This window comes from Elephas maximus, chromosome 5 (genome assembly GCF_024166365.1).
Source record: "Elephas maximus indicus isolate mEleMax1 chromosome 5, mEleMax1 primary haplotype, whole genome shotgun sequence".
Classification (NCBI taxonomy): domain Eukaryota; kingdom Metazoa; phylum Chordata; class Mammalia; order Proboscidea; family Elephantidae; genus Elephas; species Elephas maximus.
This window is the reverse complement of record NC_064823.1, coordinates 113,728,998-113,743,452: the sequence shown is the minus strand read 5'-3', so window position 1 is coordinate 113,743,452 and position 14,455 is coordinate 113,728,998. Positions and strand designations below refer to the sequence as shown.

General features: G+C 36.6%; 1 protein-coding gene across 1 annotated transcript in view; it reads right to left on the bottom strand.

Annotated features, from left to right (window-relative positions):
• The window catches only part of GABRG1 (gamma-aminobutyric acid type A receptor subunit gamma1), a 111,034-nt gene that overhangs the window by 63,870 nt on the left and 32,709 nt on the right, over window positions 1-14,455 (bottom strand). The window contains exon 2 of the mRNA XM_049886313.1: window positions 4,126-4,274. Within this exon, the coding sequence (XP_049742270.1) occupies window positions 4,126-4,274 (149 nt within the window). The remainder of the gene's footprint in view (window positions 1-4,125; window positions 4,275-14,455) is intronic.

The following is a 14,455-nucleotide window of genomic DNA, read 5'->3' as shown; positions in this document are numbered from 1 at the left end:
AAAAAAAAAAAAAGAGAGAGAGAGATTAAATCTATAGGATTAAACTTTTAAAATGTGGAAAACTTTTATGAGTAAATCCTTTAAAAAGTTCCTGAAAGACACAGATAGATGTGAAGAAAATCAAAAGCCAGACCTGGTCCTTTATGAGACAATTCAATGTTATAAAGATGTTAGTTCTTCAAAGCCAGTTTGGAAACCCTGGTGGCATAGTGGCTAAGTGCTACAGCTGCAATCCAAAAGGTCAGCAGCTCAAAATATCCACCAGGTGCTCAGTTGGAATCCACCAGGCGCTTCTTGAAAACTATATGGGGAAGTTCTACTCTAGTCAATTCTGACTTACAGTGATCCTATAGGGCAGAGTAGAACTGCCCCATAGGGTTTCCAAGGAACAGCTGGTAAATTTGAACTGCCGACCGTTTGGTTAGCAGCTGAGAGCTTAACCACTGCGCCACTAGGGCTCCAAAATTAACCTATCCCTCCCAAAATGCCAACAAGACTATTTACAGAGCTAAATGTGTTGATATTAAAGCTCATATAGAAAAGCAAATATGCCAAAATATCCAAGAACAATTAAAAAGGAAAAACAAAACACAAAATTATGAGGTGGGAATAGCTTTATAAGACATTAATATTTAATATTTTAGAGCTTGTATATACTATCGAATGTTGTTGTTGTTGTCAGGCGGCGTTGAGTCGGTTCCGGCTCATAGCGACCCTATGCACAACAGAACAAAACACTGCCCAGTCCTGAGCCATCCTTATAATCGTTGTCATGCTTGAGCTCATGGTTGCTGACTTTAAACCAATCAGTATCCCCTTGTTCTGTCCAAACAACTGCCTCTTGATCTATGTAAAGGTTCCTCATGAGCACAATTACGTGTTCCGGAATTCCCATTCTTCGCAACGTTATCCATAATTTGGTATGATCCACACAGTTGAATGTCTTTGCGTAGTCAATAAAACACAGGTAAACATCCTTCTGGTGTTCTCTGCTTTCAGCCAGGATCCATCTGACATCAGCAATGATATCTCTGGTTCCACGTCCTCTTCTGAAGCCGGCTTGAATTTCTGGCAGTTCCTTGTTGATACACTGCTGCAGCCATTTTTGCATGATCTTCAGCAAAATTTTGCTTGCGTGTGATATTAATGATATTGTTCTATAATTTCCACATTCAGTTGGATCACCTTTCTTGGGAATAGGCATAAATATGGATCTCTTCCAGTCAGTTGGCCAGGAAGCTGTCTTCCGTATTTCTTGGCATAGACGAGTGAGCACCTCCAGCGCTGCATCTGTTTGTTGAAACATCTCAATTGATATTCCATCAATTCCTGAAGCCTTGTTTTTCGCCAATGCCTTCAGAGCAGCTTGGACTCCTTCCTTCAGTACCATCGGTTCCTGATCATATGCCACCTCTTGAAACGGTTGAACATCGACTAATTCTATTTGGTATAATGACTCTGTGTATTCCTTCCATCTTCTCATACTATCGAATGGCACATGTATAGTGTAAATATGGCACATACATAAGTGTGTGGCACATTAATGGTTGAATAGATCAGGCCATGAGTAACTAAAGTGCCTAAGAAAATATATGATAAAGTTGATATCCCAAATAACAAAAGCAAACAATGGCTTTTTAATAAAAGATAGTCATTTGGAAAGTATGATATTAGATTCATTCCTCACACTCGGGATATATGCAAGAAATCGTATATTGACCATTATAGGGAAATTTAAATCTTTATCATATTGAATATTTTAATTATCATTAAGGAGTCCTGGTGTTGCAAAGGTTAAGCATTGGGTTGCTAAATGAAAAGTTGGCAGTTTGAATCCACCCAGCAGCCCTGTGGGAGAAAATTCTGCTTCCAGAAAGATTACAGCCAAATAATACAGTTCTTAAAGTTTATATTCTCCCTCCTAGTTTGGTGAGTTGTGTCTGGAGTCTTGAAAGCTTATGAGCAACAATCTAAGATACAACTCTTGATCTCTGTTCATCTCCATGAACCACTACCTTCTCTATCTTGAGACAAGAAGTACTAGATGTTGCATGGCTACCACCACCTAAGGTCTGATCAGGGACACAATAGATGGATCCTGATAGAAAGGGAGAAAAATGTGGAACAGAACTTCAGATTCTTAAAGAATCCAGGCTTACTGGACCCACTGAGACTGCAGGAATCCCCAAGATTATTGCCTTGAGATGCTCTTTCAAGTTTGAAGTAAAACTATCCTCTGAAGTCACCTATTAGCATGTTTTTCATAAATAATGAGCCCGTGTAAATAACGTGCTCATACATATAACACACAGAAACGATGAAATTAAGTAAAATAGTTCTGGCATAGCATATACCAGGCATGTCTCCTGACATTTCCAGAAGTGAATTTTGGCCTCACTGACCTGTCCTCCCACAGTACAGGTAAATCATATCATTCTGTTCATTTTCTTTCACTCTGTTCATTTTCTTTAACCTTCTGTTTATGTGTATAAAAAAGTCCAAAAATGTTACTTTTGATCATAATTATGTAATAAAGGAATAAGCCATGCATGGTCAAGAAGCCATGGATCAAGTTTGGTAGTCCTCCAGTAATCAGAAAATAAACAATAGAAACTGTTTTTTGTTTCTATTAAATTAAGTTGATAATTATAGCACATTAGCTCAACAGTTGAATGTGAAAACCTTATCAAATTGTCAGTGACCCTATAAGACAGAGTAGAACTGCCCCATAGAGTTTGCAAGGAGCAGCTCGTGAAGTTGAACTGCTGAACTTTTGGTTAGCAGCCAAGCTCTTAACCACAGCACCACCAGGGCTCCTAGGTTATGTTAGGTCTGCTTATTTCATAGTTTAATTATGTATTTTTTAGTGTCAGTGCCCTGGATCAATGTTCATTAAGTCACCTTAGTCACATGTTTACAAGCATAGGAATATAAAAGGACCGTTGCTTCTTATGCATGTTATATTTGTGGTGAGAAATAGAAATTGAAGTCAAAAACATGTAAAAAAAATTTGCATAGTGCTTACAAAAATAACAGGTGGGAGGTTGCACAGTTGGCAAAAAACTGCACATTATATGCTTAAAAATATCGTAACTAAATAGCAGGTTAGCTAAAAAAAAGTAAAGAATGTCACCCTCAGATACTACACTCTCAAAATTTATCTATATGAAACCAAATGGACCACTATTACTCTAAAGCATAGTGAGAAGTTTGGAGGGCAGTGAGGCTAAGTTATTGAGAGTGAAAAAACTAGAACAGAAATAATGAGAATATTGACACAATGTGAAGAATGTAAGCAGTGCCACTGAATATTATGTGTTGAAGTGTTGAATGGAAACATGTTCTGCTGTGTATGTTTTCACCAAAAATACAATAAAAAATATTTTTAAAAGATTACATCCAAGAAAATCCTACAGAGCAGTTCTACTTTGTCACACGGGGTCACTATGAGTCACAAACCACTCAACAGAACCTTACAATATTACAACTACAGGATATTGACCATTGATTTATTACAATCCCAATCAAAACCTCTACTGACTCATATGCTTGTTTTTTGTTGTTTTTTGTTTGTTTGAAAGAGTTACAGGGGAAAAATGAGTTTATTATATTATTTAAACTTATATGAAAATGCAAAAGGCCAAGAGTAATAGATCATCTTGAAGAAAACAATGTTGACTTACCAACACTATTTGTACTATCAAGATTTATAATTCTACAATAATTAAAACAGTGTGACATTGGCACAAGATTAGAACTCTTACTTACCTTTCAAATATTAGCTTTTCTATGAAGTTATTTCTTAGCTCTTCAAGAGTTTTATCAAAATTCTACCGTTTCACTTCTTGTTGTAGCAGTTGTAATATAATTGCATAAAAAATGCTTATGTCTTTCTTCCTGCATCAGGCTGTGATCTTCACAAAACAGTACACCTTCTACCTAATAATTGTTACACCCAGCAGTCTCCAACACATATCAGGTATTATTATAACAGCACTGATGAAGCTGAAAAAATGTTGAATTACTTCAATATTATGCCATTGCTATCTAATCCATGAAAGTCCCACTTCCATACTTAAAACCATTTCATAGCCACCAAAGTCCCAGATGATAACTCAGGCTTACCTCCTATATCTGGGCGAAGTTTATTGTCATAGCCTTGGAGTAATGAGTTGAGAATTTGTGTGATGTCTCCTTCGTGAATCTTTGGTGCCAAGACCCAAGTTTTGTTTGCAGTTAAATCCTCATCATCTTCATCATCTGCTTTATCAACACTAAATAATTCAAAGAAAATTTGGATGACAGGTAGGGCAACCAAATCATGTATGTAAAAAATTTAGTCTAAGGTTATAATATATTAACAGGAAAATAAGCATTGCAAATATGATTTACATCCAGTAGAGTTAAGCATATTTATTATATGAATTGTCCTAATATAGTAACATTCAACAGTTAAGAATTCAGTGCAAGAAACAAATGCACTAATATTAAAATAATAAAAAAAAAATCTTAACTATCCCAGAATGACCATTAAAAGCCATATAGGTTAAACACTGAACATGTCAACTAAGTCTCTTAGAGTTGTCTAGTACATAGTCTGCACAATCATATGTGATTGCCCTAAACCACCACACCCAAAAGTTAAAATTAAAACTTACAGTGTTGCAGGGAAAATTCTGACTATTTATTAAAATGTATCTGTAGAAAAGAGGAATTGAGGGGAGATTACTAAAGAAGAGTTCAAAGAAAAAAATTACTGTATACATCCACTCTTCCTTTGAAGTAAGAAGAACCCAGACATCTTATTCCAAGAGCTTTATCAGAGACTGTCTTATTATCAAACTATGATTAGGTGATTTATGCTCCTCATGATATTTTGGGTTTGTTTTTGCATGACTACCAAATTTTAGGACTGGAAGAGAGAGCTTAGAGACCAAATAAGTTGATGCCTTTATTGTGGGAATGGGAAAAGTGAAGACCATGGTGGTAAGGAACAGGCTGAAGCACAAATGTATTCATTAGGTTTGTTTATTATGTATTATTTTACCTATTATTACATAAAACAAACACTCAAACCCTGACTCTCCAGGTTATGCTTTCTGCTATACCTGTATGTACAACAAACGTAAAGATTCAGTTTACATCTGAATTGTGATAGAAAAATGAGGTATTTTAAGTGTCCATCCACATTCATGAATTTATCCATCAAAAGTAACAAGCTATTCTTCTCTTCATTCCCCATAAGTAACCTTATATTCAGTTACTTATGTAGTAGTTAAGAGTTACAGCTGCTCACCAAAAGGTTGGCAGTTCAAATCCACCAGGCACTCCTTGGAAACTCTATGGGACAGTTCTACTCTGTCCTATAGGGTCGCTATGAGTAAATCAGTCTGAACATACAAACCATATTTTAATAAATCTCTTGTACTCCAGTGAAAAAGAGTCCAAAATACTACACAGTTTTATTGGTAAAATCAGATAAATTCATAATATATTAGGTTTTTTATATATATTCCAGAGATGGAACTATCCCACCACTTATCTTAATAACTGAAGTTAATTTTTCTACATTTATTCAGGTGTCTTTTCTTTGGAACTAAACGTCTTTACTCAGCCAGTGCAGACCTCCCCCTACCTCTTTACTCCCAATGAATATATATTAACATTATAAATTATTTAATATCTCATTTAATCTTCAAAAAAACTCTGTTGATAGACATTGTTGCCAATGTTTCTCCTGTCCTTCCTGTTGGGGGATTATATTTCTCACCCCACTGACTTCTATCTTGGTCATTATAATTACAGGTCAGATCTGTAATGCCCCTTCCTGCCAAAAAATTATACATCCCTATCCCGCTGATTTCAGATGTGGCCCTGTGACTTGCTTTGGATAATAGAATATAAACAGAAGTGACGTGTGTCACTACTGAGGAGATTTTTGTCTCACTGCATGGTTCTCCATGCCTTGCTTGTCCCTCTGCTAGAAGACCTGGCATGCTCAGATAGAGGTTATGCCTTCACTGCATTCCCAGAGTGATGCTGACATGGAGCAGAGTCATGGTTGAACTACAATGGATACCTAGTATGAGTCAGAAATACTTAGTGTTGTAGGCCACTGAGATTTGGGGGTAGGCTATGACAGCATAATCTAGCGACTTCTTACTAATGCCTCCTTCATGGTCAGGTTTATTTCCACTTAGGATTTAAGAAAACAACTTGAGAGACGACGTTAAGTTAGACATGCCCAAGTTCTACTACTCCAAAATATCAATTCCCCTGACCAAGGCCACTTCAGTTACATATACAATCTAAGTGAAATCTATGCCAACACAATTTTAGCCTCCTCAAATAAAGATAAAATTCTGGAAAATATAATGTTCTTGCTAAACAACCTCAACAAACTTCTCTACTACAGTCAGAGGCAATCTCCCAGACTCCAAAGTCCAAGCTTTTTCCACCATTATTACATTCCACCATTTTACAGATAAGGAAACAATCTGAGAGAAGTTAAGTAACTTGACCAAGTTAACAATGTATGAGACAGATCTTGTGTTCTGACGCCCATACTATGCAATGAGGACAATATAATACTGTTTGCAATTTGAGATCACTTTAAAGAGGAATATGAAAGCACTGCTCTTTTACTAAGAATGCACTAATTACTGCCATGTGTACAAAGATCCACATCACAATCATTGTTATGCTAGAGCCCATTGCTGTAGCCACTGTGTCAATCCATCTCCTTGAGGGTCTTCCTCTTTTTCGCTGAGCCTGTAGTCTACCAAGCATGACGTCCTTCTCCAGGGACTGATCCCTTCTGATAACATGTCCAAAGTATGTGAGACTTACTCTCACCATCCTTGCTTCTAAGGAGCATTCTGGTTGTACTTCTTCCAAGACAGATTTGTTCCTTCTTTTCACAGTCCATGTAACTGAAATATACTTACATGATTTCCTTCAAATGATATCCTATTATTTTCTTTCAAAAATAATTGAATACATAAACTAGGCGATTGAAAATACTTAAGTATTAAGAATTACTGCTGGTGTGTCCTCCAGGAAAGTTTTTCTATCTAATTAGACGTCTTGAGATGTTGGTAACAACCCATGGTCTAGGTATCCATTGAGTTCTAAATCAAAGTTTTACTGGAGGAAGCACCTGGTGGCTAGAGGAAGGCCACTGCAGATATAAAGAGTTGATCTTTTAACACTAGAAGCCCTAATATGTGAAAATGACAGGATACAAACCATAACCAACAAATACACAAGTTCCAGAGGATAAGCTAGATAACTGGGATCTTCTAGAAAATTAAACACATATGCTAATCAAAAGACTTCACCAAAAGAGTAAAAAGAGAACCTACAGACTGGGAAAAAAAAATTGGCTATTACAAATCAGACAAAGATCTAATCTCTAAAATCTAAAAGAAAATCCAACACCTTTATGACAAAAAGACAAATAATCCAATTAAAAAATGGGGAAAAGAAATGAACAGACACTTCACCAAAGAAGACATTCAAGTGACCAACAGACAAATGAGGAAATGCTCATGATCTCTAGCCATTAGAGAAATGCAAAAAAAAAAAACACAATGAGATACCATCTCTCACCTTCCCCACCCCCCCCCCAACAATACTGGCATAAATCAATAACAGGAAATAACAAATGTTAGAGAGGTTGCAGGGAGATTGGAACTCTTATGCACTGCTGGTGGGAATGCAAATGATACAACCATTTTGGAAAGTGATACGGTGCTTCCTCAGAAAGCTAGAAATACCATATGCTCCAGCAATCCTACTCCTAGGGATATATTCTAGAGAGATAAGAGCCGTCACACAGACAGACATATGCACACCCATGTTCATTGCAGCACTGTTCACAATAGCAAAAAGATGAAAACAACCTAGATGCCCATCAACAGATGGATGGATAAACAACCTGTGGTACATACACACAATGGAGTATTATGCAACGATAAAGAACAACGATGAATCTGTAAAGCATCTCATAACATTGATGAATCTGGAGGGCATTATGAGTGAAATAAGTCAATCATGGAAGGATAAATGTTGTATGAGACCACTATTATAAATATTCATGAAAAGGTTTACATACAAAAAGAAACAATCTTTGATGGTTACAAGGGAGGGGAGGGGTGGGGTTGGAAAAACACTTAATAGACAACAGATAAGTGGTAACTTTGGTGAAGGGTAAGACAGTACACAACACTAGGGAAGCCAGCACAACTTGTACAAGGCAAGGTCATGGTAGCTCCATAGACACATCCAAACTTCCTGAGGGACCGAAATGCTGAGCTGCGGGCTGTGGGGACCATGATCTCGGGGAATATCTAGCTCAATTGGCATAACGTATTTTATAAAGAATAAGTTCTACATTCTACTTTGGTGAGTAGTGCCTGGGGTCTTAAAAGCCTGTGAGTGGCCATCTAGGATACTCCACTGGTATCACCTCTTTGGGTACAAGGAAAAATGAAGAAAACTAAAGACACAAGAGAAAGATTAGTCCAAAGGACTAATGGACCACATCTACCACAGCCTCCACCAGGCTGAGTCCAGTACAATGAGATGGTGCCCAGCTACCACCACTGACTGCTTTGACAGGGATCACAATAGAGGGTCCTGGACAGAGCTGGAGAAAAATGTAGAAAATTCTAACTCAAAAAGAAAGACCAGACTTGCTGGCCTGACAGAGACTGGAGATACCCTGAGAGTATGGCTCTCGACATCCCTTCAGCTCAGTAATGAGGTCACTCCTGAGGTTTGCCCTTCAGCCAAAGATTGAACGGTCCCATGGAACAAAACAAGACTAAAGGGGCTCACCAGCCCTGGGGCAGGGACTGGAAGGCAGGGGGGAACAGGAAAGCTGTTAATAAGGACCCCAGGGTTGAGAAGCGAGTGTGTTGACATTCCGTGGGGTTGTCAATCAATGTCATAGAACAATGTGTGTACTGTTTGATGAGAAACTAGTTTGTTCTATAAACCTTCATCTAAAATACAATTAAAAAAAAAGAAAGAGTTGATCTTTCCATGGAATATATTCTTATAATCAAATAGAAATTCTGAGGGGGAAAAAAAAAAGTATTTTGTCTTTTAAGGTAACAATATTTTTGCAATCAAAAATAAATAAATAAATGTATGTCAATAATTATTTGCATTCCCCTTTTCCCAGGTAGCACAGAGGCAATCTGGAAATTGGCCTCAATAATATCACAAAGCTGTCTTTCCTCATTTTTGGCAATAACAGAAAGGAAATTTCATTATAGTTAATTTACCATACCTTCCCTCCAACCTCTTTAAATTTGAGAATATTTAATAATTACCTTAAATATCATATCGACATTATTTTGGTGATTAAAAATTACTTGCCATAATAAAAACAAATAGTTCTTATAGCATACATGACGCCTTTCTGAAGCTGTAAGATCTTTTTGTTGGGGCATTGATGGTTTAGTGGTAGAATTCTTGTCTTCCATGCAGGAGACCTGGTTAGATTCCCAGTCAATGCACTTCGTGTACACTCACCACCCATCTGTCGGTGGAGGCTTGTGTGTTGCTATAATGCTGATAAAGTTTCAGAGTAGCTCCCAGATGATGGTGGACTAGGAAGAAAAGCCTGGAAATTTACTTGTGAAAATCCTATGGATCACATAGATCCAATCTGCAATGGATCCATATGGATGGTACAGGACCAGACAATGTTTTATTCCATTGTGTATGGGGTTGTCACAAGTCATGGGCCAATTAGACGGCAGCTAACAACAACAAAATGTTTTCGTAATTTTTATATATTTTAGATGACTATAATTTTCTTTTGGTTTATGATTTCCTTAAATAATACTTTGAGAATTTTTACACCCATTTAAGCACTCATTTTTAAAGACTTCGAAAAAGCATAATTTTAACCTTAGTAGAAATATTTTAGACTCCTGCATATATAATTCTGCTAATTATTTATATAATGATTGATATTATTGTTATTATCAGCTATTCAGTGCCTACAATGAACCATTAAATGACTACTATGTTTCAGGAACTATGTTAGGGTCTTTCCTCACTTAATCCGGAGCAATCCCATGAAATAAGTATTAATATTTCTGTTTTAAAAATGAAAAAAACACATAACAATTCCAGGACACTGAGCTATTAAATAATAGAGCCAAGATTAAATACAATTGGTTTAATTTGAAAACTTGTTTTCTCTTTCCTTTCAAGTTTTCATGACACCATCTCATCTGATCATTATTGAACAATCCAGGAGGTCGACTTTTGGATTTTGTAATTCATAAGATCACAGCAATGTTTATACAGTAAGATCTGTGAAAGCCAGAGCCTGTGTAATACAGAAATCTGTCAAAGAAGGAAAACTCACCCAGTGTTTATGAGGTAGGATTCTTAATAAACCAAAAACCCAACCCATTGCCATTGAGTCGATTCCATCTCATAGCAGTGCTACAGGACAGAATAGAAGTGCCCCATAGAGTTTTCAAGGAGCGTCTGGTGAATTTGAACTGCCAACCTTTTAACCACTACACCACCAGGGTTTCCAATAGAGGGTGATATAAAAGTGATAAGCACCCCATGAAAGGTGGACAATTTACAAGGCCCGACAAACAAGGCAGTCCTGCTCTCGTAGGTTTCACTGCAGTAAGCAAATAGGAAGGAGATTTGGAATATAAACCCCATTGCCTTCAAGTGGATTCCAACTCATAACGATCCTATATGACAAGGTAGAACTGTCCCAAAGGGTTTCCAAGACTGTAATCCTTCTGGAAGCAGATCGCCATGTCTTTCTCCTGCGGGGATGCTGTTAGGTTCAAACCCTGACCTTTTGGATAGCAGCTGAGCACTTTAACCACTGCAGCACCTTGGCACCTTCGAACTGGAATATTCATGAAATGAATGCTTATTATCCGCCCTTGCATTCTGAGAAGGTAGAATAATAATGTCAAAGAATCATATACTCTCTGATTGTTACGTATTGTGTCCTCCAAAAACAGGTGTTTTAAATACTAACCTCTACCCCATTTGGATGTAATCCCATTTGGGAATAGAGTTTTCTTTATTTTGTTAAGGAGACCATATCAGTGTAGGGTATCTTAAACCCAATCACTTTTTTAAAGGTATAAAAACAGCAAATTAGGCACAGAGAAATAAGCACAAATGGCGAAATGATAGATGCCATATGGAGATCTCCAAGGAACACGGTAAAGAAAGCTAGAGAAGCTGAGACAAGGATTTTACCCCAGAACGGACAGAGAGCCTCGCTCTAAAGGTGGTGTCCAGAATTCAGACTTGCAGCCTCCTAAACTGTGAGAAAATAAACTTCTGTTCTTCAAAACCACTTATTTTGTTGTGTTTGTGTTAAGGCAGCACTAGTAAACCAAGACACTGATTAAAGAGACTTTAACATGTGTCCTCAATTCTTAGACCCAATGTTTTAATTCATTTGTGGAGGAAATATTTTGTGATAGGAATATACTAAGTGCTAGAAATAAAAATTCAAATAAAAGCGTATTCCTGATCTAGATGTTCTCATTTTCTAATATAAGAAAAAGCTATTTAAACAAATGATACAGAAAACATCATGCACAGAGTCAACAATGATAGATCCATATGACAGTATATATATAGCCATTCAAGTGATGGCTGTGAAGAGTTTGTAAAAACATAAACTTATGTTCATAGTTTAAAGTCATACAAAAAAGGACTTACAAAATTTGTTTTCACGATCATTTATGCAGAAAATGGTTTAAAAGACTTCACAAGAATACAGCATAAATATACAATAAATATTCTACACTAGTGCGGCTATAATTTTTTTTTTATTTTCTATCTATTGAAAGTATCCTATAATCTTTCTGTATAAATTTTAGGATATAAATTCATGAAAAGGAGTTAACTTGACATCAATACATACGCAAAAATGAACTTGCCTTTCCTATATACAAAATTGTGCTTTGAAATAAATTTCTAACTTTAAAAAAATTAAACAGGCAGGCATAGCTTTAGCCTCTGTCGAGAAAATTATTGAGGCCATCCTGAAAATTTAACACTCAGCTCTCCTGCTGGAAGAACATAGTTGACTGACAGCTCAGATGCCGTCCTTCTGAATCAGGGCTGCTTATTCATCAGACCCAACCTCCCCTAGGCTGCTTCAGGCAGTAAATGAAAATGGTAGGAGTAATAGTGAAGATGTATTCCTGCAAGACTAGGAACTCCTCTATAGGACAACTTTGATGGAGGACACCCCCGGCCCTGTTGAATCTCCTTAAAATGATACTGAGGTCTGAGGTTTATCCTACCCAAATTTCCTTCTTTTCTCCTTTGCTTTCACAGGTAATAGAAGGCACTACTGTCTGAACCTTCTTCCTACTCCCACTTTCTCCCCATTATTTTTCACAGGCATTTCTCCTGAACATCTGATTCTTGGCATCTTGTCTTGGCGTCTGGTTCTCAAAGGCTTCTACTCGGCACACTCTTCAATTGAAACCTATAACTATTTCATAAATAAAGTTTTAAGGTCATATAACTATTAGTTTATTTTTATCTTATTAAACTCAATCAGTTATTTGAATATATTATACACATCTCTATGATAATATAATAAACTACTGTATGTGAAAAAACACTTTAATGACTGCATTACCCTTTTGTTACATAACAAGCAAGAGTTTTGAGTAATGGTAACTAAGAAATTGTTTAACTAAACACAGGCATGCCATGCCATATAATAACGAAGAAAATGCATCTTTATAATTAGAGAAAAAAAGTATACCCATACCACATCAGTCAATTAACATAAAGTGTTTTTGATACATAATGGAAATATGCAACAAGATTTGCCCAGAAGAGTCCCGGTTTATACCTACTGTCCTAAAGTAATTATTAACAGCACACCTTCTTTCACTTACAAAATGACCTGGCTTAAATAATAAATCACATAGCCACCCTGTATATAATTCACATAAAAGTTACTGCAATTGTCCCAGTTCTGATACCTCGAGAAGCCTCTTCCATTATTCTGTTAAGAAAGCAGAGATGAAACTTAGAGAAACTTAATGAGTTGCCTGAGGAGTATGATTAAACCTTGAACAAATATTGACAGACTTTTTTTGTTTTTTCATTGTTTAAAAAAATGGTATATATTGCAATTGCAAGTGAAGTGCACTAATAAGACCATTACTATACTTCATTGTAAGGAAGAAGGCAAATCACTGGGTAGTAAATGTAATAAATATTTTGTGATTGCTACTTTCACTTCAGAGAACCATAATTGCATGACTGTTAAGTGCTCAGCTGCTTCCCAAAAGGCTAGTGGTTCTAATTCAACCAGTGACTCCTCAGGAGAAAAACCTGGCAATATGCTCCCATAAAGATTACAGCCTAGAAAACTTTGTCACATGGGGTCACTATGAATCAAAAATCAACTCAACAGCATCCACACAATAATAACAAAACTTCTATTTCAACATTTATGAATTATTTAATATACCATTATATCCCCACAGGAGAAAAATCTACCATGCTTATTAAAAAGTAAATATCAAATTCAGTTATTCATATTATTTTCATGTGAGGCTATCATAGCATTATCATTCAGAAATATACATGACCAATAAAATTTTAAGAGAAAGTTAATCAATTAATTAAAGAAAACTAGATTTTTTTTTTTAGATAATATGCACATATACTTGATCCAGGAATCTGAATTCTTAATTTTCATCCTTAGAAAATAATTGTGAATACATTCTAAAATTATGACCACCATTACTATTCCTATCACTTTAATGCCATTGAATATAATTAACTGGGGTATCTTGGTATCCTCATCAGTGTTCATTTACTTACTTGAAAAAAATCATTAAGTGCTTAAAATGAAAGAAAGAAATATAGGTCCAAGCTCAAAATAGATATTTTACATGTTTTTATTCAGCACCCGAGAATCACAATTCAAGGAGGCAGAGCCAACATGGCACTACAGACAGAAGCACATGCTGTCTCTCTGAAGCAAAGACTTGAAAAACTAAGTAAAACAGATAAAAACATCAATTCTGGAACCCTAAGCATCGGAAGAAGGAATAAAGAAATCAACCAAGCGCCAAACGAAATAAGAAACTGACAGAGAACTCAGAATGAGGAGAGCTACAAAGTGAAGATTCCCTACCAGCCTACATGGCAAGGATTTGCCATCTTGGACCACGCTTACCAAGGAATACAGACAGAGAGCACGAGAAGGCAAATTCGTGGAGCCTCCAAAAGGAGACAGAGCACCTGTTCCGCATATCACATCCTTTCACTTCCCTCCTGCCTATTTCTACCATGTGCTGAGCACTGCACCCCCAAGTGACACTGTAGTAGACTCTGGAACCCCAGGCCCTTCCCTGTTGGCTCCAGTTGATGCCATAGACCACCCATCCACCCCCTCTATCCCTGG